Raw genomic sequence first — 20,316 nt, 5'->3', positions numbered from 1 at the left:
ATCCAGTCGATGAGCAGGCCCAAAAGGTCCTAGAGCGAGACGGCAAGCCATCAGGTCCACCGCCCCATTTACACCGATACCAGACTGAGTATTTCAAAGTTGAGCAGGGGCTGAAGGGCGTCAATATAAGCGGGAAAATCATGACAAATACATCCGAGGACCCGAGTACATTATCCTAACCAGTTAATTCCATGGCTCTTTTCGGCATCCCATTAGTAACGGCACGATGGCGGTTGTATTTAAGTGCGACTGATCCTGAGGTGAATCACAAGCTTACTCGACTATTCTTTGAGAACTGGTATGGCTATATAGCATGATGCGTCAGTTTGCCATGGAGTTATACTAAATAAGTTGGGTTGGTATTGTTGTTGAGGGAATTGAAAGTGAGGCAGATCTATGATGCTGGTGATGCGTATCCTTATATACCGTGCTGGTTACCCTTTCGCTGAACGCTTTCTTACTGGTGGGGTTTTGTTGTCGATCGAGAAGATAGAGTCTATTTTTTTGGCAAAGATGCAGAGTACAAATCAGAACCTATAGGCGAATATGACCAGTCTATAGTCTGAGTAATCTTTTGATGTTTGAATGAGTTTACTACAGTCATAGGCCACAAGTCCGTTCACACCTCCACATTTATGTGATCTAGGTGATAACCCGAGGCACTCGAAAATGGACAAAAACATCTACAGCCCCTGTTTTATATCACCCGCCTAGCACCCAAGTGATTCCAGCGAGGCCAAGAAGGCACGATAGTCATGTCTAAAAAAGCTTTCCAACAATAGATAACACCTGTAGATAGTTCTAAAAATAGAAAGCTTAACATCGAAATTGCTACATAACCCTAGATTTGGTATAGTATATTCGTGAAGGTAGACAAAACAGAAGATTATATCAAACAAATGAAGCACAATTACAAAGCAGAGAACGCCTGATGGCTATACGCAACGCAACCCAGAGCGAAAAAAAAGGAATGCCCAACACCCATTGGCAAGCAAAGTGTTGGTCGTGGGTACCAGGAAAAGAAACACAGAATCCAGAGAAAATGGAATAGAATAAGGAATGGACTAGACCAAAGTGAAAAAAGTTGGAATCACACGCAAAGCAAGGCAAAAAGCCGAATCAAAGAAGAAAATGAACCTGATGCAAAGAGAGTTGATATCAAAACTCAAAACTCCCCAGTCTCCCAGACTCAGAAAACGCCAAACTCAAATAACACGAAAAAGGTAACCATTGAAAACACCGAATCTCCTTCCCAATCCTTGGTAAATTGATATCCCTAGTAATCCATTGCCGTGACCGAAAAGAAAAAGAAAAAGAAAAAGAAAGACAAAAAACATCACATGCTTCCTGTCACCTGTACCGGATCACAAAAGTGAGTTCCGCTAGCGATAGATATCCATATTGACTTAAACGCGTGTTGATCGTTTCCGCAGACCGAATTCTTGCTCCTGAAGCTCTCGTATTAAACGAAGACTTTCCTCATCTGCGTCTTCATCTCCGGTGATGTGCTGGGTATGCTTGTGTTGACGAGGGGACAGTGAGGTGGGGGCTTGGCGGTTGAAATGTTTCTCGTACATTGGAGAGCTCTTCTTCGCATGAGAGGAAGAAGGGCGCGATGAAGGTTTCCTTGCCGACGATGGAGGAGCTGGGGTGGTCTTGCGTACGCCAATCGTGGAAGATGTTGCTCGCCCGACGGGTTTGGAAACCCGAGAGGCAGTAACGTCAGGTGCATACCGATCAACGTGTCGAGGTTGACGAGATGAATGCCGAGAGCTGGAATTTGGTGTGTGAAGCGTAGTTGACGTTTCACCTTCTACGGACTGGACAGCATCTCCCTCTTGAACCACATCCGTTTCGTCGGCTAGCGACGTGGGCGGTGAGACCAGTGACGTGGCCGGCTTAGACGATGACATCGAGATGGAGTTCAGATCCTTTCCATCGCCAGAGTCGGGCTGGAAAGCAGGCGGCGATGCGTACAAAGCTTCACCTTGGGGCGCATCGTCTGACTTGAGTTGAGGCTTGCTTGAGTCAGCGTAGTGGATCGGTTTGTGATCATAAGCATCCACGAATTCCGGCTGCGCTATCGGTTCTCCATCATTATTGTAGAAGACGGCCGGCCGTGCCATAGGCGATGTGCTTTCCTGCTTTGTTTTCTTGGCTGTGGCAGGTACTCCATCATCTTCAGCAGGACGTGCCCGTTTTGCGGAAGCATTCGCACGAGGCTTAGAACGCTCCTGAGCCTTGATCGGATCTATCCGGCCATATTCATCGTGAATGCAACGTCGCTAATCTCAAGTTAGCAGCTGAAATCGGAACAAAAGAAGACCTCCTGTTATGTGAGTAATCACATACCTTGCTCTTCCGACAATCATCACACGCCTTGCTCCGACCCTTTTTCCCTCCACCTGCTCCATCAGGACTCAAATCCATGAGTCGGTTGGCAGCAACTGTGGAGTTACTCATCACCGCAGATTGAAATCTTGCGGAGCTCTCAAATCGATCCATGTCAACAAGATGGTTATTGCTCTGGAAACCACTCTGGGATGCAATCGCTGCTAGAGAGTTCAATGCAGAGACAGCATCCTGGGCCAGGGAAGATGGCGTGCTCACTCCAGAGCCGGGTGTGAACGTATTGACTGTGACTTGGCCATTGAGCATCATGTCACCTGGCTCATCCTTGTGGCGGCATCGAATCCGTCGTTTGCGACATGCATCACAAGCAACGCGCTTTGGACCAAGACCAGAACCTCGTTGCACCGCCCGGGGTTTGGGAGTAGCAAGCTCTTTCATGCTAGCATCTGGAGCATGACTGAATGGCACCGGTGTTGAGCTTTCATCTGACGGTCCATCTGATGGCACATAGAGACCGCTGCTGGGTGGGGGATTTGGAGCCGCGGAGATCTCATCCGAAGGCCACTGAACCGCTTGCCTTTCAGCATAGGTGCGCTGATTGTCGATGTTTCGGTCGGATCGGCGGCTGGGTCGGCCAGCCGGCTTCCTCTCCGTGAATGAAACCTTGGGATTGCTTTCAATGACACCAGGCCTAGTCCAGAGGGGTGCTTTCTCGTTACCACGCTTCCATGCCACCCACATTCCGAACTGTCTGATCACATCCACGGGATCTCCAACAACCTTTGGAATGGAACGTCTGACCGCGTTGCGGGCATCTATGGTGACTCCTCCATCGACAGTATAGCCGCCTGCAATGAGCGCAGTCCGCAGCAGATAGCGAGTCAGCTCAGGTAGACCCTCTAACTCCGCTTGCGAATAGAAACGGGCATTGTGATGGGAAGAGCCACGAGGCTCCTGGTTGGCACGCTCCCCGAATTCGTAGTAGATCGGATGTTGGCGATGGAATCGATAGTGCTCATCCTGGATGAAAGCATTCACCACATGTTGTGGAATAGGGTCATCCTCCAGATACTTCAGAGCCGTATACCACTGGATCTTTTGGAAGAAGGGGTATCGGAACTTCCTGGGCACTTTCGTTTCCTTCTCAATGCCAAGAATCTTGATTTGCATCCCGTAGTTCAGTCTGGTCAAGAAATTTCCACCAATGACCAAGCTATTTTCCGGAGTCCAGACTGCGTGAATCCAGCCCGACGGAATCAACATGGTATCTCCTTCCGAGAGATCCACGCGGTAGCACTCCTTGGTTTGATTACCAAGGAAGATCGAATCCTGGGCGGGAGAATTACACCACTCTTCATATTTCTTGAGGTGTTTGTCTTTGGGAGGAATGAAGAAGAAAGTCTTCTTGCCCTTCAAGATATGGTAGAAGACTGAAGATCCGCCGAAGTCGATGTGAAAGTCAGTGTAGCAGTCGGCAACAGACATTAGGCAGTAGAACTGAACCTTGGGATAGTCGCCGACGGCCTTCAGTTCCTCTGGCCAGACAGAATCCTGCAGATCCAGGTCACGTACAACCTTGGGTCGCTTGATGAGTCTGCCCAATCTGCTTTGGGATACTTCGAGGCTGATGACATTCCTGACAGGTTTGTTCAGCTCGGTGCTCTCGTAGTAATCGGCCCATTTCTGCATATTCCACCTCTTGTCCTCTCCTTGTTGAGACTTGACATCGATCACCTCAACCCTTTCTTCGGGACCGTAAAGCTCTGCAACGGCACGAACAGTAAGACCTTGAGGAATGACCATGTCCAAGAGATCTTGGCCACAGTCAGGTGTTTCTTCGATGTGGGTATCTTGTTCTGGGTGATTCTCGAGTAGCTCATCAAACATCTCTTGAGATGTAGCCTCCTCGACTAAAGACTCGAAGTCCGGTATCCCCGGGGAAACAGACTTGGTGGTGTTCCAGCAAGCGGGGATCACGATTGGTTCCGTCCATCCATTTCCTCTTTCGAAATATTCCGCTGTAACTAACTCGGGCTTCATGCGAGGGAAGTTCTCTGGCTGGAACCGAATCTTGCCTTGGCGAATTGGCTCGAGGTAGTGGTGCTCCAATGAGTCGCTGGCCGCCTTGACAAGGCCCTGGTTCAGGCCTGCGTAGTCAATGGCTGTGCGAGCTCGCGAGGACTTGCGCACAAACGTTGTTTGGCCATGAGTTGATCGGCACGGTCGACAAATAAATTTATCGACGGTACGGACTTCCCGGTCACTCTTGAAGCCAGCGCAAACAATATGGAACCATCGTTTGCATCCATCACAGCTGATCCATGTGTCTTCCTCTTGTTCTTCGGTTTCGACTGGAATACGTACCATATGACATGCCGCACAGCTTGCTTGTGTGGTTTCAACTTCCTCTTCCATTTTTGGCGGCACAGCCAATGACCTTGGAATACGAGGCTCACGAGCACCGGCGGGGTTGAACTCCACATGGCCAGGATGAGTTGCATCAGCTGACGCATGCCAGGCGTTGACTTCGTTCTCGTCTTCCCAGACAACAGGCGGAAGGTTACCTGAGCTGGTAGTTGGTCGAATACCACGGATAACAGGACGGGAGAGGAAGGCTGACCCGTCTGAACGTGAGCGCATGCGGGACGTGGGAACATGATCTTCGGTATCATCGCCTTTCAAATCACCCTGTCCCGGATACCCACCGGTAGCAAACCCCACTCGAGCGTGACGGATCGCGTCGCCGGCGTGGTGGTAGGACTCGTCAATGCTGACCCGCTTCGTTGAGTTATTCGGGTAAAAGTTTGTGGGCCGCGCAAGGTTGAGGAGAAGCTCCGCATCCGTTGTCATGCTGTCAAATATGGGACGCGGGTTTTCCGAAGGCATTCCTGGTCGAGGACGATAGGGCGAAGGATTTCTTTCCGACCGTGCACGCTTGGCCGGCCGTTCGGAGTCGGCAGATTCATGAGGGAATAAGGGAATCGTCGATCGGAAGCTGGGAGAGGGCGGATTTTGGGGGAGTGGCGCGAAGGTAGGACTCGTTGCGAGGGCGATCGTCGCAAGCGTGTCGATGGTCGAGTTTGATCGGCCATGGCCTGTTCGGTGGTGTGAATTGCTTTCAGTGGCATTTCGGTTATGGCTTGATGCACGCTGATCGAAATCAAGACTTGCGGCTCGAGGGCCACTGCGGCCGGTCAAGGAGGAATGGAACTCGGTGGTTGTGGATGGAGTGATAGGTTCGACGGCGCGTAGCGGAGGGGACGGAGTGCGGTACTGCGGCGGACGACCGCCGATGGGGCTCGCGAATGAGGCCGCGCTCATCATTTTCGCGGCGGCCCAGGATTGTAAAAGGGAATTGAAGATGAAGGATTGGTGGTGCGAAAAGTTGCGCTCGCGGTAGGTGGGTGCTTTGCAAAGCGGGGATGCTGGACCACACGGGCTACATGTAGCGAGAGGCCGGCGCAGACGAAAGGAATGTCATTCCTGTCAGAAGAGCATGCGCAGGGTATACCGCGAGATGGAGATTGGTATTTGATTGAGAGGGTAGGAAAGGTTCGACGAGGTCGAGTCGCGGAGCGCTGCGTTGAGGGGGTTTCGAGCGGGAGACAAAGGCGCCGAGAGTCGCGCGCCGCAACCTGCGGGCAGGTAGGGAGGAAGTTGAGATGAAATCCAGTAGCCAGGAACCGATTCCTGTCAACTGGACAAGTATGCGAATGGATGAAGCGCCAGGGCGAGCAGATGAGCGCGAGGTGTTGAAGGAGGAAGCGGGAGCCGAGTAGTTAGCAACTTTGGTATGTACGCGGACCGTCTACAACATTACACTGCGCCCCGAGCTTGGAGCTCTTAGGTTTAGTTTAGAAGGCATTGACATTAATCGTTTCAGTTACTTTTGCGATTGTTTCTACTTGCTCAAATCTCAAGTTGTCGAAGCTATTGCGCCGAGAGCGTGCCAATACGGTCCGATACCGTCACGTGCCGGATTAGGCAGCTGCCACCCGCATTAGTAGTCACGTGATCGCGTCTCGTACTGTCAGCCGCAACTGCCACTAACCAGGATAAGTAAGCGCCAAGCCAAACCTCGTGGGTTCGTTCTTGCGCTGTCTCTCTCGTCTGCTCCCTCTCTCTTGTTCTACATCAGCAATCGATACCTTGCGTATCTTTTCTCTCTACTTTAAATCAACATCCATCCCAATCTCTCTCGCCCTGAGAATGAGCCGCAAGCTCGCCCCCGAAGCCAATCGGTACGTGAGGTTACTTTTTCATGCCCCTCCCGAAGCCGGCATGCCAGACTACTGCGCACTATGGAATAGCTGCTAACCTCAATTTCTTCTTTACAGGATTCTCTTTGCCAAGAACCTTAAGTACGTGCTCCATCAATCACCGCTTTACTCCGTCGTGATTCCCGAGATTTCAGCCCTACAGGCTGTCATCTACAAGCGTGATCAGGATCGTGGTCAGACCGTGACAAAATCGCTAACCTTCCGCCATCAGCTATAACGTAACAGCAGAACAGCTGTTTGATCTCTTCGGCAAATTTGGGCCCATTCGGTAATGCTCATCCACGATCCCGTTTCCCAGCTAGATCTAATACTTTTCACTTTCAGCCAAATTCGCCAGGGTATCGCCAACAACTCCAAGGGAACCGCATTCGTGGTATATGAGGACGTTCACGACGCCAAACAGGCATGCGATAAACTAAACGGTTTCAATTTTCAGAACCGTTACTTGGTCGGTACGTGTTACCTGGGTCATCCGGATATCAGAGATCGCACAGAGACGGCTGACTTTCGGGCTTTTAGTATTGTATCACCAGCCAGAAAAGATGCTGCGCACGAAAGAGGACCTCTCAGAGAGGCAAGATAACCTAGAACGGCTCAAACAGCAACACGGGATAGAATGATGTGACGATTTTCTTCTCATGATGCCCTGCTAGCATTTAGCTGCGCATGGTGTTGCAACGACTCTACTCGATTGCGGCTTGGTTGAGGGGTTTCCGGCGTTTTATTCCCTGGGTTTCTTTCTATTTTCAGAGGGTATGGTGGGAGGCGGGCTCTGGTCATGTATTACACCAGATTGATGCGAGAAACACACCCCGCGAGATTGACTTCTTCTTTGTTTATTCTTCTTACTTTTACTATTATTCTTTCCCAATCCGACCCTCTTTGCTCTACCTACTGGCTTCCCTGCGGGGACAGTTTACCTGGGATTGATACAGTCATAGACCGGAAGTCCTTCAACACCCCGGCCTTTATACAATCTACATGTAAATGATTATCCCGAGGGACTCGAAGATGGGTAAAAAAGAGGTGAAAAAAGAGGCCAAAGTATGGCGAAAACAAAGCTGTCATGTTGAGCTGACCCGAAGCTTTGGATCTGTAAATCAGGGTCTAAATAGGTAAGGCTGGCGCAAGACTGGGGCAACAGTACCCACCCTCATGCACGAGGACCTTTGAGACTCAATGAGCGATATAGAGGGAAGCCAACAAGCTTGGGCCCAAAACAGACGCCTAAGATGTCCTTTCAAGATTGCCAAGGCCATAAAAATAGGAGGAAATATCAGCCTCGTCGATCCCGCTGCGGGGATCCTGCCACCGCCCAGGGCGCAGCAACCTACCTCCACCTCCGTCCGCACTGGGAAAAGTGGTCCCTGGATATCTTTTCTCTTATAAGCTGTTACTATCATCTCTGCCCCCTTGCGCTCATACTATTACTTCGATGTCACGCGTATGATGCCCAGTCGCCTCCTTTGATAAGCTTTAGGCGCCAGCTGGACCCTTATTCGACCCCGGTTTCCGGTTTCTGCACATGACACATTCCTTTTGAAACCCCCCCGCCATCTTCTTTCTGGCTCCAGGCTGAGAAACGATGGAAGACGCGACTGCCTCGCTGGCTACGATAGCCACATCTACGCTGATCGCTGCTACCGCCAGTCTCGCCTCTTATGACCGTACCGCCTCTCCGACATCATCAGGCATGCACACACTATATTATCATGGATCAACCTCGGGATCAGAGGAACCAGACGAGGGAGGGGGTGAATGCAAGTTGCTTGGTCCATTCTCTGTATTCGTGCAGGTTGCGCTCGGAGGACTTGCGCTATTATCTCTGGTCTTCAAGAGGTGGAGAGAACGACCACAGCGACCACTCAAGGTGTGGGCCTTTGATGTATCAAAGCAAGTTTTTGGATCGGTGATGCTTCACATGGCAAACCTGCTCATGTCCCTGTTTTCTGCTGGCCAGCTCGAGATTCAGAAGCAATATAAGCCGAATCCCTGCTCGTTTTACCTACTAAACCTGGGCATTGACGTGAGTCTTGATACCACTTATCTTGGTGAAGGACTGCAAGCTAACCATTTTCGACAGACTACTCTCGGTATTCCGATCCTCATCCTCATTCTCCGCGTTCTCAACTACCTCGCCTCCTACACGATACTCGCCAACCCTCCAGAATCAATAGAGTCAGGAAATTATGGCCACCCTCCGCGCGCGACATGGTGGCTCAAACAGTCCATTGTCTACTTTATGGGATTATTCGGCATGAAGATATGCGTCTTTTTCATCATCCAGCTTTTGCCTTTCATCGTCAAATTCGGCGACTGGGCCTTGCGATGGACAGAAGGAAACACAGCTGTTCAAATCTTCTTCGTGATGCTTCTGTTCCCAGTCATCATGAATGCGATTCAATACTACATCATCGACATCTTTATCAAGAAACCGATCTCACACGACATGTACACAGCCGACAACACTAGCGGAGATGCGGCAACAGCCGACGATGCTCAGCGCCGGGAGGCCCTTCTCGATCGCCTGGACGAGTCATATTCAACCGACTCAGATGATGAAACACCAATACTTTCTAAGCCGAAGCCTACTGTGCATACTGTGAAGGAGTCGGAGCACCAATTTACTGAGGATCATTCACCTGTTCCTCCATATGAACCTCCTAGCTCGAGTAGTAGTCGTGTCGATCCTGACTCAAAATTTAGTACTACACACCATTGAACAGCTTGCTTGAGATGTGCCTGAGCTCCGGGGCTTCAATTTCGACTTCTTTACATATCTTTTATGACTGTGAACGTGTATACGATTTGCTCTCGAATATGAATCTGATTTATAGTTTTCTTTCGTATGAATTATCCCTACTAAGTCTCTGGAAATTGCTGCCAAGGCTGGTCCGTACAGCTTGGTTTGAGAAACAACTAATTGACAGTTAAATACACAATCAGTCGAGCTTGAAGTTGTTCGCATTGTGTACTGAAGGCTGCCAAATGCAAGTACATACACCGCCTGATACACCGCTCTCATCTGCCGCCTTTGGAAAAATCAAAGAAGAAAAATATTCTAGCTCCGCCTTAGGATTGTGAACGGTCTACAATTGCTTAATTTGTATCCAAATATTCTCGCCTGGCCGACCCTGCAAATATCTGCGTTTAAATTGCAGTACTTTGCATACCAGGTACCATGCCTAAAGCAGGGCTGAAGGAAAAGACCAAGCGGTCGACCAAGCCGTCCGCGCTCGAGACCACAGCCAAGTTCCGCCCGGAAGATTCAGATGTCGACATGAACGACGAAACGAGCTCGGATGAGGAGAGTGAGCCTGAGAAGGATGAGGCCGAGAAGAAGCTTGAGCGCATGCTCTTCGGTGACGATGAGGGGTTCATGGGCGCATTGAAAAACCAACAAGCCCGTGAGGCCGGCATGGCTCTCACTCTGCAAAGCGACAATGAGAGCGGAGTAGACGAAGATGCCGAGGACGACCAAGAAGCCATTGATGGAATGGCTGATTCAGACGTATGCAATCTGGTCCCGCTTTCAATTGCCAACCGAAGCTTTAACTAACAATTCTGTTTGATCTAGCTTTTCTTCCTCGACTCCGGTGCACCCGCCACTACAGATATCATTCCCTCAGAGACCTCGGATGCTGAAGAAGAGGAGGAAGAGGCCGAGTCTGCCGTGTGGTACGACAGTGACGACGACCGCCTCGCCGTGTCGCTAGCAAGCCAGGCCAGGCTACGCAAACTGCGCACCACCGAGTCGGAAGATGTGGTCAGTGGCAAGGAATATATTCGACGCCTGCGCAGGCAGTTCCAGCAACTGCACCCCACGCCCGAATGGGCTACCCCCGAGCTCGCAGCCAAGCGCCGCAAGACCGACTCAGACTCGGACAGCGAAGATATCGAGTCGGACGATGAGAACGAGCAGCTGTCTATGCAGCCCTTGGCCAAACTCCTCCAGAACGCCTCCGACCTAACCCGCATAGAAGACAATGCGCGGTCAGGAGGCAAGCGCAAGTTGCGACAGGAGGTCCTGGACATCCAGAGACTGAAGGACGTCGGCAAATCCCAACCAGTAAGCACCTACAAACCCAACATCTAGAACTAAGCTAACATCCCCAAGTCCTCCGTCGACTCTCTGACCTTCCACCCCCACTACCCTCTCCTGCTCTCCTCTGGACCAGCCTCAACCCTCTTCCTGCATCACATCTCCCCCTCCGCTCCCGCACCAAACCCCCTCCTAACCTCCCTGCACATCAAGCGCACACCAATTCACACCTCGGCCTTCGCCCCACCAACAGGCAACAAGATCTTCGCATCAGGTCGCCGCCGCTACTTCCACATCTGGGACCTAGACACCGGAAAAGTGGACAAAGTCAACGGCTCCTCGGACCGAAAACAGGAACAAAAATCCATGGAACGCTTCAAGCTCTCCCCCTGCGGCCGGTACATCGGTCTAGTCGGCACATCCCGCAAAGGCGGCGGCCTAATCAACATCCTAGATGCAAACACCGCGCAATGGACCGCCCAAGTCCGCGTCGACGGCCGCGGCGGCGTAGCCGATTTCGCGTGGTGGTCTGACGGCGAGGGAATGACGGTAGCCAGCAAGAACGGAGAAGTATCGGAATGGGACGGACGCATCGGGCGCGTCGTCGCGCGGTGGGTTGATGCCGGTGCCGTCGGCACAACAGTCCTCAGTCTGGGAGGCCGGTCCGGACGTGCTCATTTCGGTGGTGATCGCTGGATTGCCATTGGCTCTTCCAGTGGTATTGTCAATATCTACGATCGACGTGAATGGGCAGCTGCATATTCCAATGCTTCTGCTGCTGAACGGGAGGCTGCGACTCAGTGTGGGATCCCGCGTAGTCCTACACCTGCACGTGTTCTAGATCAGCTTACTACGCCGATCAGCCATCTTGTCTTTGCGCCTGATGGGCAGATGATGGCTATGGCTAGTCGGTGGAAGCGTGATGCTTTGAGACTTGGTATGTTCCCGTTGATGTTGGGCTGTTTGGTTGATTGTTTTGCTAACTGGAGTTGTAGTTCACCTTCCTACTTGCACGGTATACCGTAACTGGCCTACTTCTAACACACCTTTGGGTCGGATTTCCTCGGTGGCTATTTCGCCGAACTCGGAGCAATTGGCTGTTGCTAATGAGCAAGGCAATATCCGTATGTGGGAGATTCGAGGGTAGATTTTACATCTGTGATATGTAATCTAAAATATATATTCATGTTTTCTTTTCATTATTCGTAAGGCATTCCAGCGGCGAATTTCTCCGTACCATTGTACCATTGTAGCATTGAAATTGTATACAGATCTACTCTCCAGGAATGAGTTAGGGCCAATTTATATTGTGAACCTTCGGAGCCTAGACATCATTTTTAAAACTAATAGCTCGATTAGCCATTAAAGACATAGATCAAAAGACCAAGATTAATGATTTATATAAGCTAGCAAAGCAAAGGAAACAAATAATTTTCTGAAATTGCTGTTAATTGTCTAGCGACGATGAACAAACACGCAAACGCCAACCAAAAGGAATCTGGGAATGGAAACGAAAATTTCAAAAGGAGGGCCAGGTAACACGCCACATCACATGCAAGTCGTGTTGAAGTCAGATCAAAGGTCATGGTATCGTTCGTAAGGAAGGGTCTATACTGTTGGCCTTTGGTGAAGGATTTTCAGTAACAAAAAGGGGTATATAGGAGAGCGATATAAAAGGAAACAGAAAAAAAGTGGCAAAGAAGGGAACAAAAGTAAAGAGTGAGTAGGGAATGAGGCAAGGAGTTTCTGGCTGGGAGAATCTTCGCTAGATCTAGGCTGGGTATAGATCAGTGATTTGGGAACGGTATGGTTTAGGAAGAAGGAGTACGGGGCCAATTAACTGCTGGATCACTCGTCAAGAGCTAGTCTCCTAGCCCGCTAGACCCCCACCGCTGTGGACGCTTCCCCTGTTCGACGTAGTTCTTGATAATACAGGGAGCGCGATCAGGGCCTTGGCAAACCTTATGACGGTTGAGATGTTTGAATCGGGGACCGACAGGGCCGTTGACATAGTGATATTGGCCCGCGAATCGATACTGGCGGGGATCACCTAATGGGTAGAACTTATCGCCCCAGTGGCCTTTGAAATAGAACCATTCTGTAGGGGCAGAGGGACTGAAGGTAGAGGCTCGCAGATTATCTTCGTCGAAATCATAGGTGTAGGCGTGTGAGTTGAGTAGAGGATCCCATAGTGGGCCGCGGTCTGTCACGTCGTGTAAGAGTCCCCAGGGTAGAATGTACTCGTGTACCCCGGTAGTGGCGTACATGGCGTGGCTGCCCTCGGCGGAGTAGATGACAGGCTGCAAGGGATGTTAGGCACATATTTAGAAATACCCGCGCTACTTACTCGTTGTCCGATTTTTTCCACCGCTTCATAGCTGTAAGCTTCTCCGCCTTGGTGAGCACTGAAGAAGAGGGCTTTCGGTTTGCCATTGTAGAATCGGACCAGGCAATGCTCCCAATCGCCAACGTGGTTACCAAACCGAACGTTGGCAACGGTATTGCCGAGATTGAAGCTGTAGAAGTAGAACCAGAATGCATCGATGATCCCATTGCCTTTGTCCATCACTACCAGGATTGCAGGGGCATCACTTCGACCGCCAGCCCCATCATCCCGGATCTCCTTGCCGCCATATCGTTTGCGAAGTTCCTCTTTGAAGATTTGCTGGGCTTCGTGATGCTGATCCAGCGTATCATCCGTCGGAATCGTGCCTGGCTGAGTGAAATCGTACCACTGGGCACGATCTTCCTTGGTATCACCAGGAATATCCCCATCCACCCGTCCATCCCAATCAGACCACGATTCCTGTTTGTCTCCACCCTGGGGTATGTTCCTCTCACCCTCCAACCACGGCGGACGACTCTGCACATCATCGTTGCTAGTCAAGTACACCGGCCACCCTTTTTCCCACTGATTCAAATCATCCAAGTTGCTCAGCGTCGGATGATCCCAATGCGCCTGAATCGGAGTATAATTGAGAAACGGGGTCGTGTGATGCAGATGCTCGGCGATATCACCAGGCCAGAACTGTTCGCCAGAATAAAGGTGGACGAGTGGGGCGTAGTGGAAAACAAAGTCGGGGATCAGCCGAGCCCGCTCTTCTGCGTCTCCGCGCCAAAACGACCGCCAGCGCTCACTGGACTCGGCATCCGTCCAGCCTGCTGGATCGCGCTGTCCAAATCTCCCCTTGGCCATTTGTAAATGCGCCGCGCCGCACACACTCAGCCATCGACATGCCTTGCGGTCGAACCAGGACCGTGAACTCGCAATCCAGTGCTGCTCGTCCCGGTCCTCTGCATACCACACAAATGCAGCGGGTCTAGTGATACGGACTATGCTGTTGATGGAGACATAGACGATCAGGGTGGTGAGCAGGGCAATGATTGCCTTGGCCTTCCGGGTCATCTGCTGGATTGCGCCGACATAGACTGTCAGGGCCGTAGAATGTTAAGATCGAGGCCAAGGGTTCAATGCAAGGTGGGATGGTGGGACGAGCGATAAGAAGAACAGGGCACACAAAACCTATATAAAGCACCGAGTCATTGTTAGAAGGGAAAAATGAAAAGCCAAAAGGGCCCAGAACTAAACTACCGGGAACGTGCGGAAATGCAAAAGGCAATAGGTCCGCGATCGACTTGCAGACGCTTATCCGCCCAAACCCGAGACTGACAAGGATATGATGCGAAGTGGGTTGGGAGATGGTGATTCCATAAGGCTGAAAATATGCGAATACTTGTACTACTTAAGACTACTTGATAAAGGGTCTGACAGCCTTACAACTACCTGTAAACAAAGAGCAATTGACATGTAATTCTTCCATTTGCCACAATGTCTGACTTGGTTATTTATTGACAGAGGGGGGGAAATGATCTCACCGCTTGCAGAGGCTGACTCAGATCTTATCTCCGTTTTGGTCCATTCCATGATTCATCCCTTCATTGACAATGGACTCGGATTCAGAATATGAGTATGAATATGGGACGGAGACGGAGGTGAGTACTTCCATCGGTTCCATCGGTTCCTGAGAGACCTGCTAACCCAATAGACCTTCTATCTCAACTTGGATTTGAGCTCCCACCACGGCGCAGTGCGACCACCCCGCCGTCGCGACAAAACTTCCATCCAGACTACAGATGACAATGGCTATAGCAACCCCCAAGAAGCCTTCACCCCGATCGACACCACCGAGGGGGCTGCCCTACCAGACGAGCGAATCCAGATCCTCGGTCTGCACACGTGCAACCCGGTGGTGTCGTACTACAATCAAATATTCAGCTGCTCCTGGGCCGACCAGATCGGCACCGAACTAGTGTTTGCCAATCCCGACACAGATCCTGATATGGACAGCCACCCCACAGAGCCGTTGCACCGTGGCCCCTCCTACGAGCTTATCGCCGCCAACAGCGCGAAGATCCTCGGTCGGAAAGCCACACTCGCCTCAAGCTCGGGCAAGGGAACGGACCCCGAAGGAACCTTAAACTCGGGTACATCTGCAGAGGCGTCCTCTCAGGGTCCAGCATACCAAGGCGTGCCCCGTCGAGCCGCGCCGACGCACCAGGCGCAGTTTATTCAACGACTGCAGCAGATCAAGACGGCAAAGGGAGAGACGGATCCAGTTCGCACGGTCATGAGTACAAAGCGCAACGTGAACATTACTGACCGGCTGACTGGCTGGGCCCGTACCGAGGCGCAGATGGTCGAGATCGAGCAACTCAACCAACGTGCTCTTCAAGGGGATCCAGAGGCTCAGGCGACGTTAGAGCAGCTGATTCAAGAGCTTAATGCACCTGAGAATTCTGGATCGGATGAGTCTAGTGATGAGAGTTCTGTAACTTGAACTGCAGATCGACCAGAACCGAGTGAGGGTCTAGACCCTGTGTCAAGTGTTGTCACAGTTGTTAACTTATCGCATGGCGAGGTGATGAACCTCAAAAGAGCCTTCCGGCTCCTCGAGTCTGGCCTCCTTACCCGATATTCATACCATCCGTCCAAAGTACGGAAGCACGGGATGGAGCACGTCAACTTTTACTTGGTCCTCGGATATCGGATATCCTTTGACATTCACGCTATGATTTCATAGCCATCCCGTGGAGTTGCCGATGAACCGAGGGGGGCACTAACGAGAAAGACAGATATGCTCCATCTTCACCAGAAGAACGGAGTACGGAGTAAAGCGAATCATCCTCAAGAATACGGTGTACATCTGTCTTCCTTTCCTGGAACACCAACCTGGAATACATATACATGTATGTCATGCACAGCAGAGACGAAGCCGAGAACTCCCTATCAATTCGCCCCACAAACCACGCGAACAGTGCATCGACTGGACCCTGTTAGCTTAGCTTAGTTCGCTCTTCCCCGACGTGCTAAAAACAATGAACTCATACTCCTTCATATTCCCGCCCGGTAACGTCATGCTATAACTCAATTCATGGATGCTATCCCTGATCTCGTCTGTATTCCCTGATCAAAGCAAACACTATCCTGCTAGGGAGTCGATACACTTTTTGTTTATCCCGATCGTTGTTAGTTTTCTTTCTTACGGGTAATTGCTCCGGTAAAGATGTTGAGTGGTCTTGTCTCCTTCCCTGAAGAGGTGACGTCGTGATCGGCGCGATCCTCAGATGCAGTAGATCTCATTGTCGGGTTCATGGAAGTCGATTTGTTCTGTACCATATACGGAGTAGAGGTACTTGCATACGGTACGTTGTGTCTCTGTACGTAATAGTAGATATCGGGGGAATAGGCTGCAGGGAGGCCTGAGTCTGTGTGCTCGTGAGTTCCAGTCGATGCGCTGTCAGATTTAACCCAATACACTATTACAAGAGAGGAACTGCTATACAGAGTAGAGGCAGGATATTACAGAGAAACAAAGAAAAGTAAATATAAGAATATTCCGATTATGATAGTACGTAGAGTATCAAATATTCCAATTTCAAAACCCGAGGAATTCAGAGAAACACCAGAAACTCCCCAGACTTTTGAAATCCCAGCCAGAAGAAAAGAACGAGGGAAATAATAATGTTCACGCCGCCATGCACTCGCTAAATCCAACCGGCGACATAAAACAAACCAAAAAAAAGACGAGACAAAAGCACAGGCATAGGCTAAATGACATCGAACATGCCAAGGACATGAAACAAAACAAGAGCAACCAAAGTAGTCATCGAACTTTCACTGCATACATATGTAACCAGCAGTAAGGACCCGATCAAAAATGTTGATACAAAAGCCAAACCCGCAAACCCGAAAGCAAGAGCAATAGTAAGAGAAAGAGAGAGATGTGTGATCTACTCCAGACTCAAACTAGGAATATCAGCAAAAGAGCCCTTCTTACTCCCCTTGGCGAAAGCGACAGGCGAAGGAGGAGGCGCCGGAGGCATACCGTCCACCAGGGTGGAACGGGTCTGTTCTGGCTTTTGGGTTGAGGCTGTCATCATGGCATGGGAGATATCTCGCGGGAAGAACGCAGGAGGCATGACGGGAGTTGCGGTTTTGGTTGAGACGGAGGCCATTGTTTTTGTTGATGTAAATGAGGTGAGGTGAGGATATGAGGATATAAAGAGGTAGGGTTGGTTGGTTTGAGGTAGGAGTTGTTGTTTGTCCGTTGAAGTATGGAGGTGGAGGAACAGATTATATATGAAAGCCGGAACGAGCCCAACGGCACTTTTTGTACTGGATAACGTATGTAGAAGCTGAAAGACCGATATGCCGGGCGTGATAGTAAGGCGTGACCGAACAACCTCGGTAGAAAGGTATGATCGAAGCTTGACGTATAAGGGTAGATCTTTTTGTGGGTATGAGCTAGATTCACGAGATCGAGTCAGCATCTGATGTGGTATGTACAGCTTCTGTGCTCGGATCTGGCATATGCTTCGTGTATAGTTGGAGGCAAAAGTTCCGAACTTGCCCGAGCAAGACCCGATTCTCGGTGGATCGGACCGGAGGGCGATGTGACGCGGGTATATGGAGTAGGAGATGATTACTCACATGGAATTAGAATTGATTTCGGGTTGATTGGGGTTTATAGGTGGAGGGAATGGAGATGATAGTGTAGAGTATGTAGATAGTGAAGCTGTATAGACTGTATAGAATGTATAGACTGGACTTGGACAAGTCGATAGTGTAAATAGACCGAGCAGAGAGAGTGAGTGAGTGAGAAACAAAAAGCAGAGGGCCGGGTAGTTATATCTTCAGGGGAGTATATAATAAGACAAAAACAGCCAGTGTGGAGGTACATGCCTGGGGAAGTACCCAGTACATACCTGGGGCCAGACCCAAGGCCTCGTAGATCTTCCTGCCAAGCCCAATCGCCTCATTCTAAACCTCCCCAGGGCCCAATAATCCATGAAAGTAGGGGAACATTCTCCATCGGAACAGCGGGAGCCCAATCCGGAGCCTGTCGGGGAGAAAAGGGGTCTGACGCGTTAGTGTGGGGATTGGCTAGGGATCGAATGAATCGATCCTTTCCACAGCTTACGGCTTACAGCTTACTATAGCCGGCTGAAGCGGCAAGGTATTGGAACTAGGAAATGGACTAGCAGGCAATATGTCTCGAATATCTTGCACTTCTTTCTTCTAGCGTTTCTATGGAAAAACCCGGGGTCAACTTCGGCAGAGCGGATACGGCGATCCTTTCTCGAACAAAATTGAGGCCCGGCAACCAGTCTGTCGGTGTTGACGGATACACTTCCCCATCTGTTGCGGTGTAGGAGAAATGAGTGGCGAGACAGACTATTTTCGTCTCTGCAATACTTTCTTCCGCTGTATCAACCCGTCTTTACCCACCGCTGTTCCGGAACTTTTTTTGGACACCGCAAACCGGGAGATGCGGGAAGATCTAGTCGATCTTCTCGAAAATTGAGACAGTCGGCTATTGAAAGATCCTTCGTCGTTAAGAAGGGTTGATGCTATATCCGATACATGTACGGAGTCCGGAGTATACGGGGCACAACACGCAACCACTCCACCTGGGCGCATACACACACGTCCGACGACTAGAAATACTAACACAGCAGACGCCACAAATCAAACACAAGATTTAGCCATACTGTATGTATTCGCACAAGCAGAAGTGGGACCACGCCAGGGGCCGAAACAAAAACAGTCTGGGGCGCAAATATTCTTTGAAGGACAGGGATAAAACTCGAAGTCCGGGGTTCATCTTTTCCCAACATTTCTCTTTTGTGTTCCCTTGATCGTCTTTCCAATTCTCATGGGCACCCCTTAGCGAGAGCGACACGTCTAGGTTAAGCGAACTCTCGTAACAAAGACAAACGTACCAAATCCACCTGTAAACCCCCTAGGCGCTGGAGGCTTGATCGACAAGGAAATTCGGAAAAGCTCCACCATTCTTCCCCCGGATTCAAGGGGTATATATGTATGGATCTCTACTATTCCCCAATACTATGCACTCTGCCACCTACGTAGGAGGATCTGGGGGAAAGGGGGGCTCCATTCCCTCGATAACAACGTTACTATCTACGGTTCCAGTTGCTGGGGCGCATATTTTGGGAACCGGGTGCCCCTTGGCTTCCAATGTGGGATTTATTGACGATACTGCATGGATACGTAGCATCTATGCATTTGGATGTATACGTACGCCACTACTCAAATACAAATACAAAGACAAATAGAAATACAAAGATAAAGATAAAGATAAAGAGAACTTTCCAACATGTTGGGGCGATAAACTTCGCGCATGACTGACTGACTTGTCCTCTACACCGCTCGTTTCAACAATCTGGAGGAAAGGGAGAAGGGGGGAAATGATGAGTTGTCTTGTGTCTATGCCCATGTGGCGCCAACGGGCTGGTAGATTCGTCAGGTACACGAATGTACAACACAGCATCCATGCATTGATTATCAATGCTGACTATGTACCGGTACTTGGGAGGATTGTTTGCTGATAAAGGTAAGTTATCCCAACGGTTAACTTCGATTGTGCCTGGTTTTGGTGCATGAATTTGATGCAACCTGCACGGAATTTCTGGCTTCGTGTCAAGATGAGACAACGATAACAGGACATTTGGATTTGGGGTTGTTCATGGTACGTTAACTTGTCGTGCTTGTATTACCCCTACCCTCCACGCCCGGACTGCGATCGAGCGCAGGGCTGGACTATGCTATGTAGGGGATACTTGTGAGATCGAGTGAGATCGAGACCCGATGATCAAGGACTCTCTGTTGGGGACCTCGGGAAGGTAGCCGATCTACAATCTGTCTAACGTTATAAATTTGGTGTTGTAGTGGTTGCATATGTAGATGTTGTTCCAATGATAGTTGATAACTGATAGCTGATTCTGCTTGTGTATCCAAAGATGATTTCAGGAACAGCCCTGGCAAGCTAAAGGTTTCTATTTGTCCAACGTATAGATTGTGTTTGGAACGGATCTTGGCCTGACCAGATCGTCTGACCCTATCTCAATGAATACTCCATACTTGTCTGTGTAGATAGGGTAGCCCTCCGAGTCGGGATATCCTTACGAAAGAGACTTCCCCAGACCACAATTGTGACCTGAAATATAAGGCCCACATCACGGGAGTGCTGGTCACGGGAGTGATTACCTCATCTCGGGAGCATCTGCCAATCGCGAGCGCGCCGAGAGTCCGCAATCACGTAAAGCCCCGCCGGATAACTT

General features: G+C 50.2%; 7 protein-coding genes across 7 annotated transcripts; 4 read left to right on the top strand and 3 right to left on the bottom strand.

The window, feature by feature from the left end:
• Positions 1–1,406: 1,406 nt before the first annotated feature.
• Positions 1,407–5,676, bottom strand: jhd1 ([Histone H3]-lysine-36 demethylase; the record flags this gene model as incomplete). Its single annotated transcript, XM_022632629.1, has 2 exons — positions 1,407–2,285; positions 2,353–5,676. The coding sequence occupies 2 exons, from the start codon at positions 5,674–5,676 to the stop codon at positions 1,407–1,409; spliced, it is 4,203 nt and encodes a 1,400-aa protein (XP_022487440.1).
• An 885-nt stretch (positions 5,677–6,561) lies between these two features.
• On the top strand, positions 6,562–7,252 carry PENARI_c011G03815 (putative pre-mRNA branch site protein p14; the record flags this gene model as incomplete). Its single annotated transcript, XM_022632559.1, has 5 exons — positions 6,562–6,593; positions 6,690–6,805; positions 6,858–6,900; positions 6,957–7,084; positions 7,152–7,252. The coding sequence occupies 5 exons, from the start codon at positions 6,562–6,564 to the stop codon at positions 7,250–7,252; spliced, it is 420 nt and encodes a 139-aa protein (XP_022487470.1).
• A 965-nt stretch (positions 7,253–8,217) lies between these two features.
• On the top strand, positions 8,218–9,354 carry PENARI_c011G01783 (STIMATE family protein; the record flags this gene model as incomplete). Its single annotated transcript, XM_022632512.1, has 2 exons — positions 8,218–8,658; positions 8,716–9,354. 2 exons carry the CDS (start codon positions 8,218–8,220, stop codon positions 9,352–9,354), a joined length of 1,080 nt encoding a protein of 359 aa, XP_022487582.1.
• A 459-nt stretch (positions 9,355–9,813) lies between these two features.
• Positions 9,814–11,821, top strand: PENARI_c011G08668 (WD40 repeat domain-containing protein; the record flags this gene model as incomplete). The annotated part of the gene is made up of 4 exons (XM_022632687.1): positions 9,814–10,143; positions 10,210–10,701; positions 10,750–11,611; positions 11,670–11,821. 4 exons carry the CDS (start codon positions 9,814–9,816, stop codon positions 11,819–11,821), a joined length of 1,836 nt encoding a protein of 611 aa, XP_022487409.1.
• Positions 11,822–12,536: 715 nt separating this feature from the next.
• PENARI_c011G05588 (uncharacterized protein) lies at positions 12,537–14,080 on the bottom strand (the record flags this gene model as incomplete). Its single annotated transcript, XM_022632603.1, has 2 exons — positions 12,537–12,974; positions 13,022–14,080. The coding sequence occupies 2 exons, from the start codon at positions 14,078–14,080 to the stop codon at positions 12,537–12,539; spliced, it is 1,497 nt and encodes a 498-aa protein (XP_022487380.1).
• A 539-nt stretch (positions 14,081–14,619) lies between these two features.
• Positions 14,620–15,512, top strand: PENARI_c011G00370 (TFIIIC subunit 6 family protein; the record flags this gene model as incomplete). Its single annotated transcript, XM_022632474.1, has 2 exons — positions 14,620–14,667; positions 14,721–15,512. The coding sequence occupies 2 exons, from the start codon at positions 14,620–14,622 to the stop codon at positions 15,510–15,512; spliced, it is 840 nt and encodes a 279-aa protein (XP_022487619.1).
• A 1,464-nt stretch (positions 15,513–16,976) lies between these two features.
• Positions 16,977–17,190, bottom strand: PENARI_c011G12483 (uncharacterized protein; the record flags this gene model as incomplete). Its single annotated transcript, XM_022632771.1, has 2 exons — positions 16,977–16,981; positions 17,013–17,190. The coding sequence occupies 2 exons, from the start codon at positions 17,188–17,190 to the stop codon at positions 16,977–16,979; spliced, it is 183 nt and encodes a 60-aa protein (XP_022487387.1).
• Positions 17,191–20,316: the final 3,126 nt, after the last annotated feature.

This window comes from Penicillium arizonense (genome assembly GCF_001773325.1).
Source record: "Penicillium arizonense strain CBS 141311 chromosome Unknown PENARI_contig011, whole genome shotgun sequence".
NCBI classification, from domain to species: Eukaryota; Fungi; Ascomycota; class Eurotiomycetes; order Eurotiales; family Aspergillaceae; genus Penicillium; species Penicillium arizonense.
Note: the sequence above shows the minus strand (reverse complement) of the source record. Positions and strands in the feature narration are given on the sequence as shown.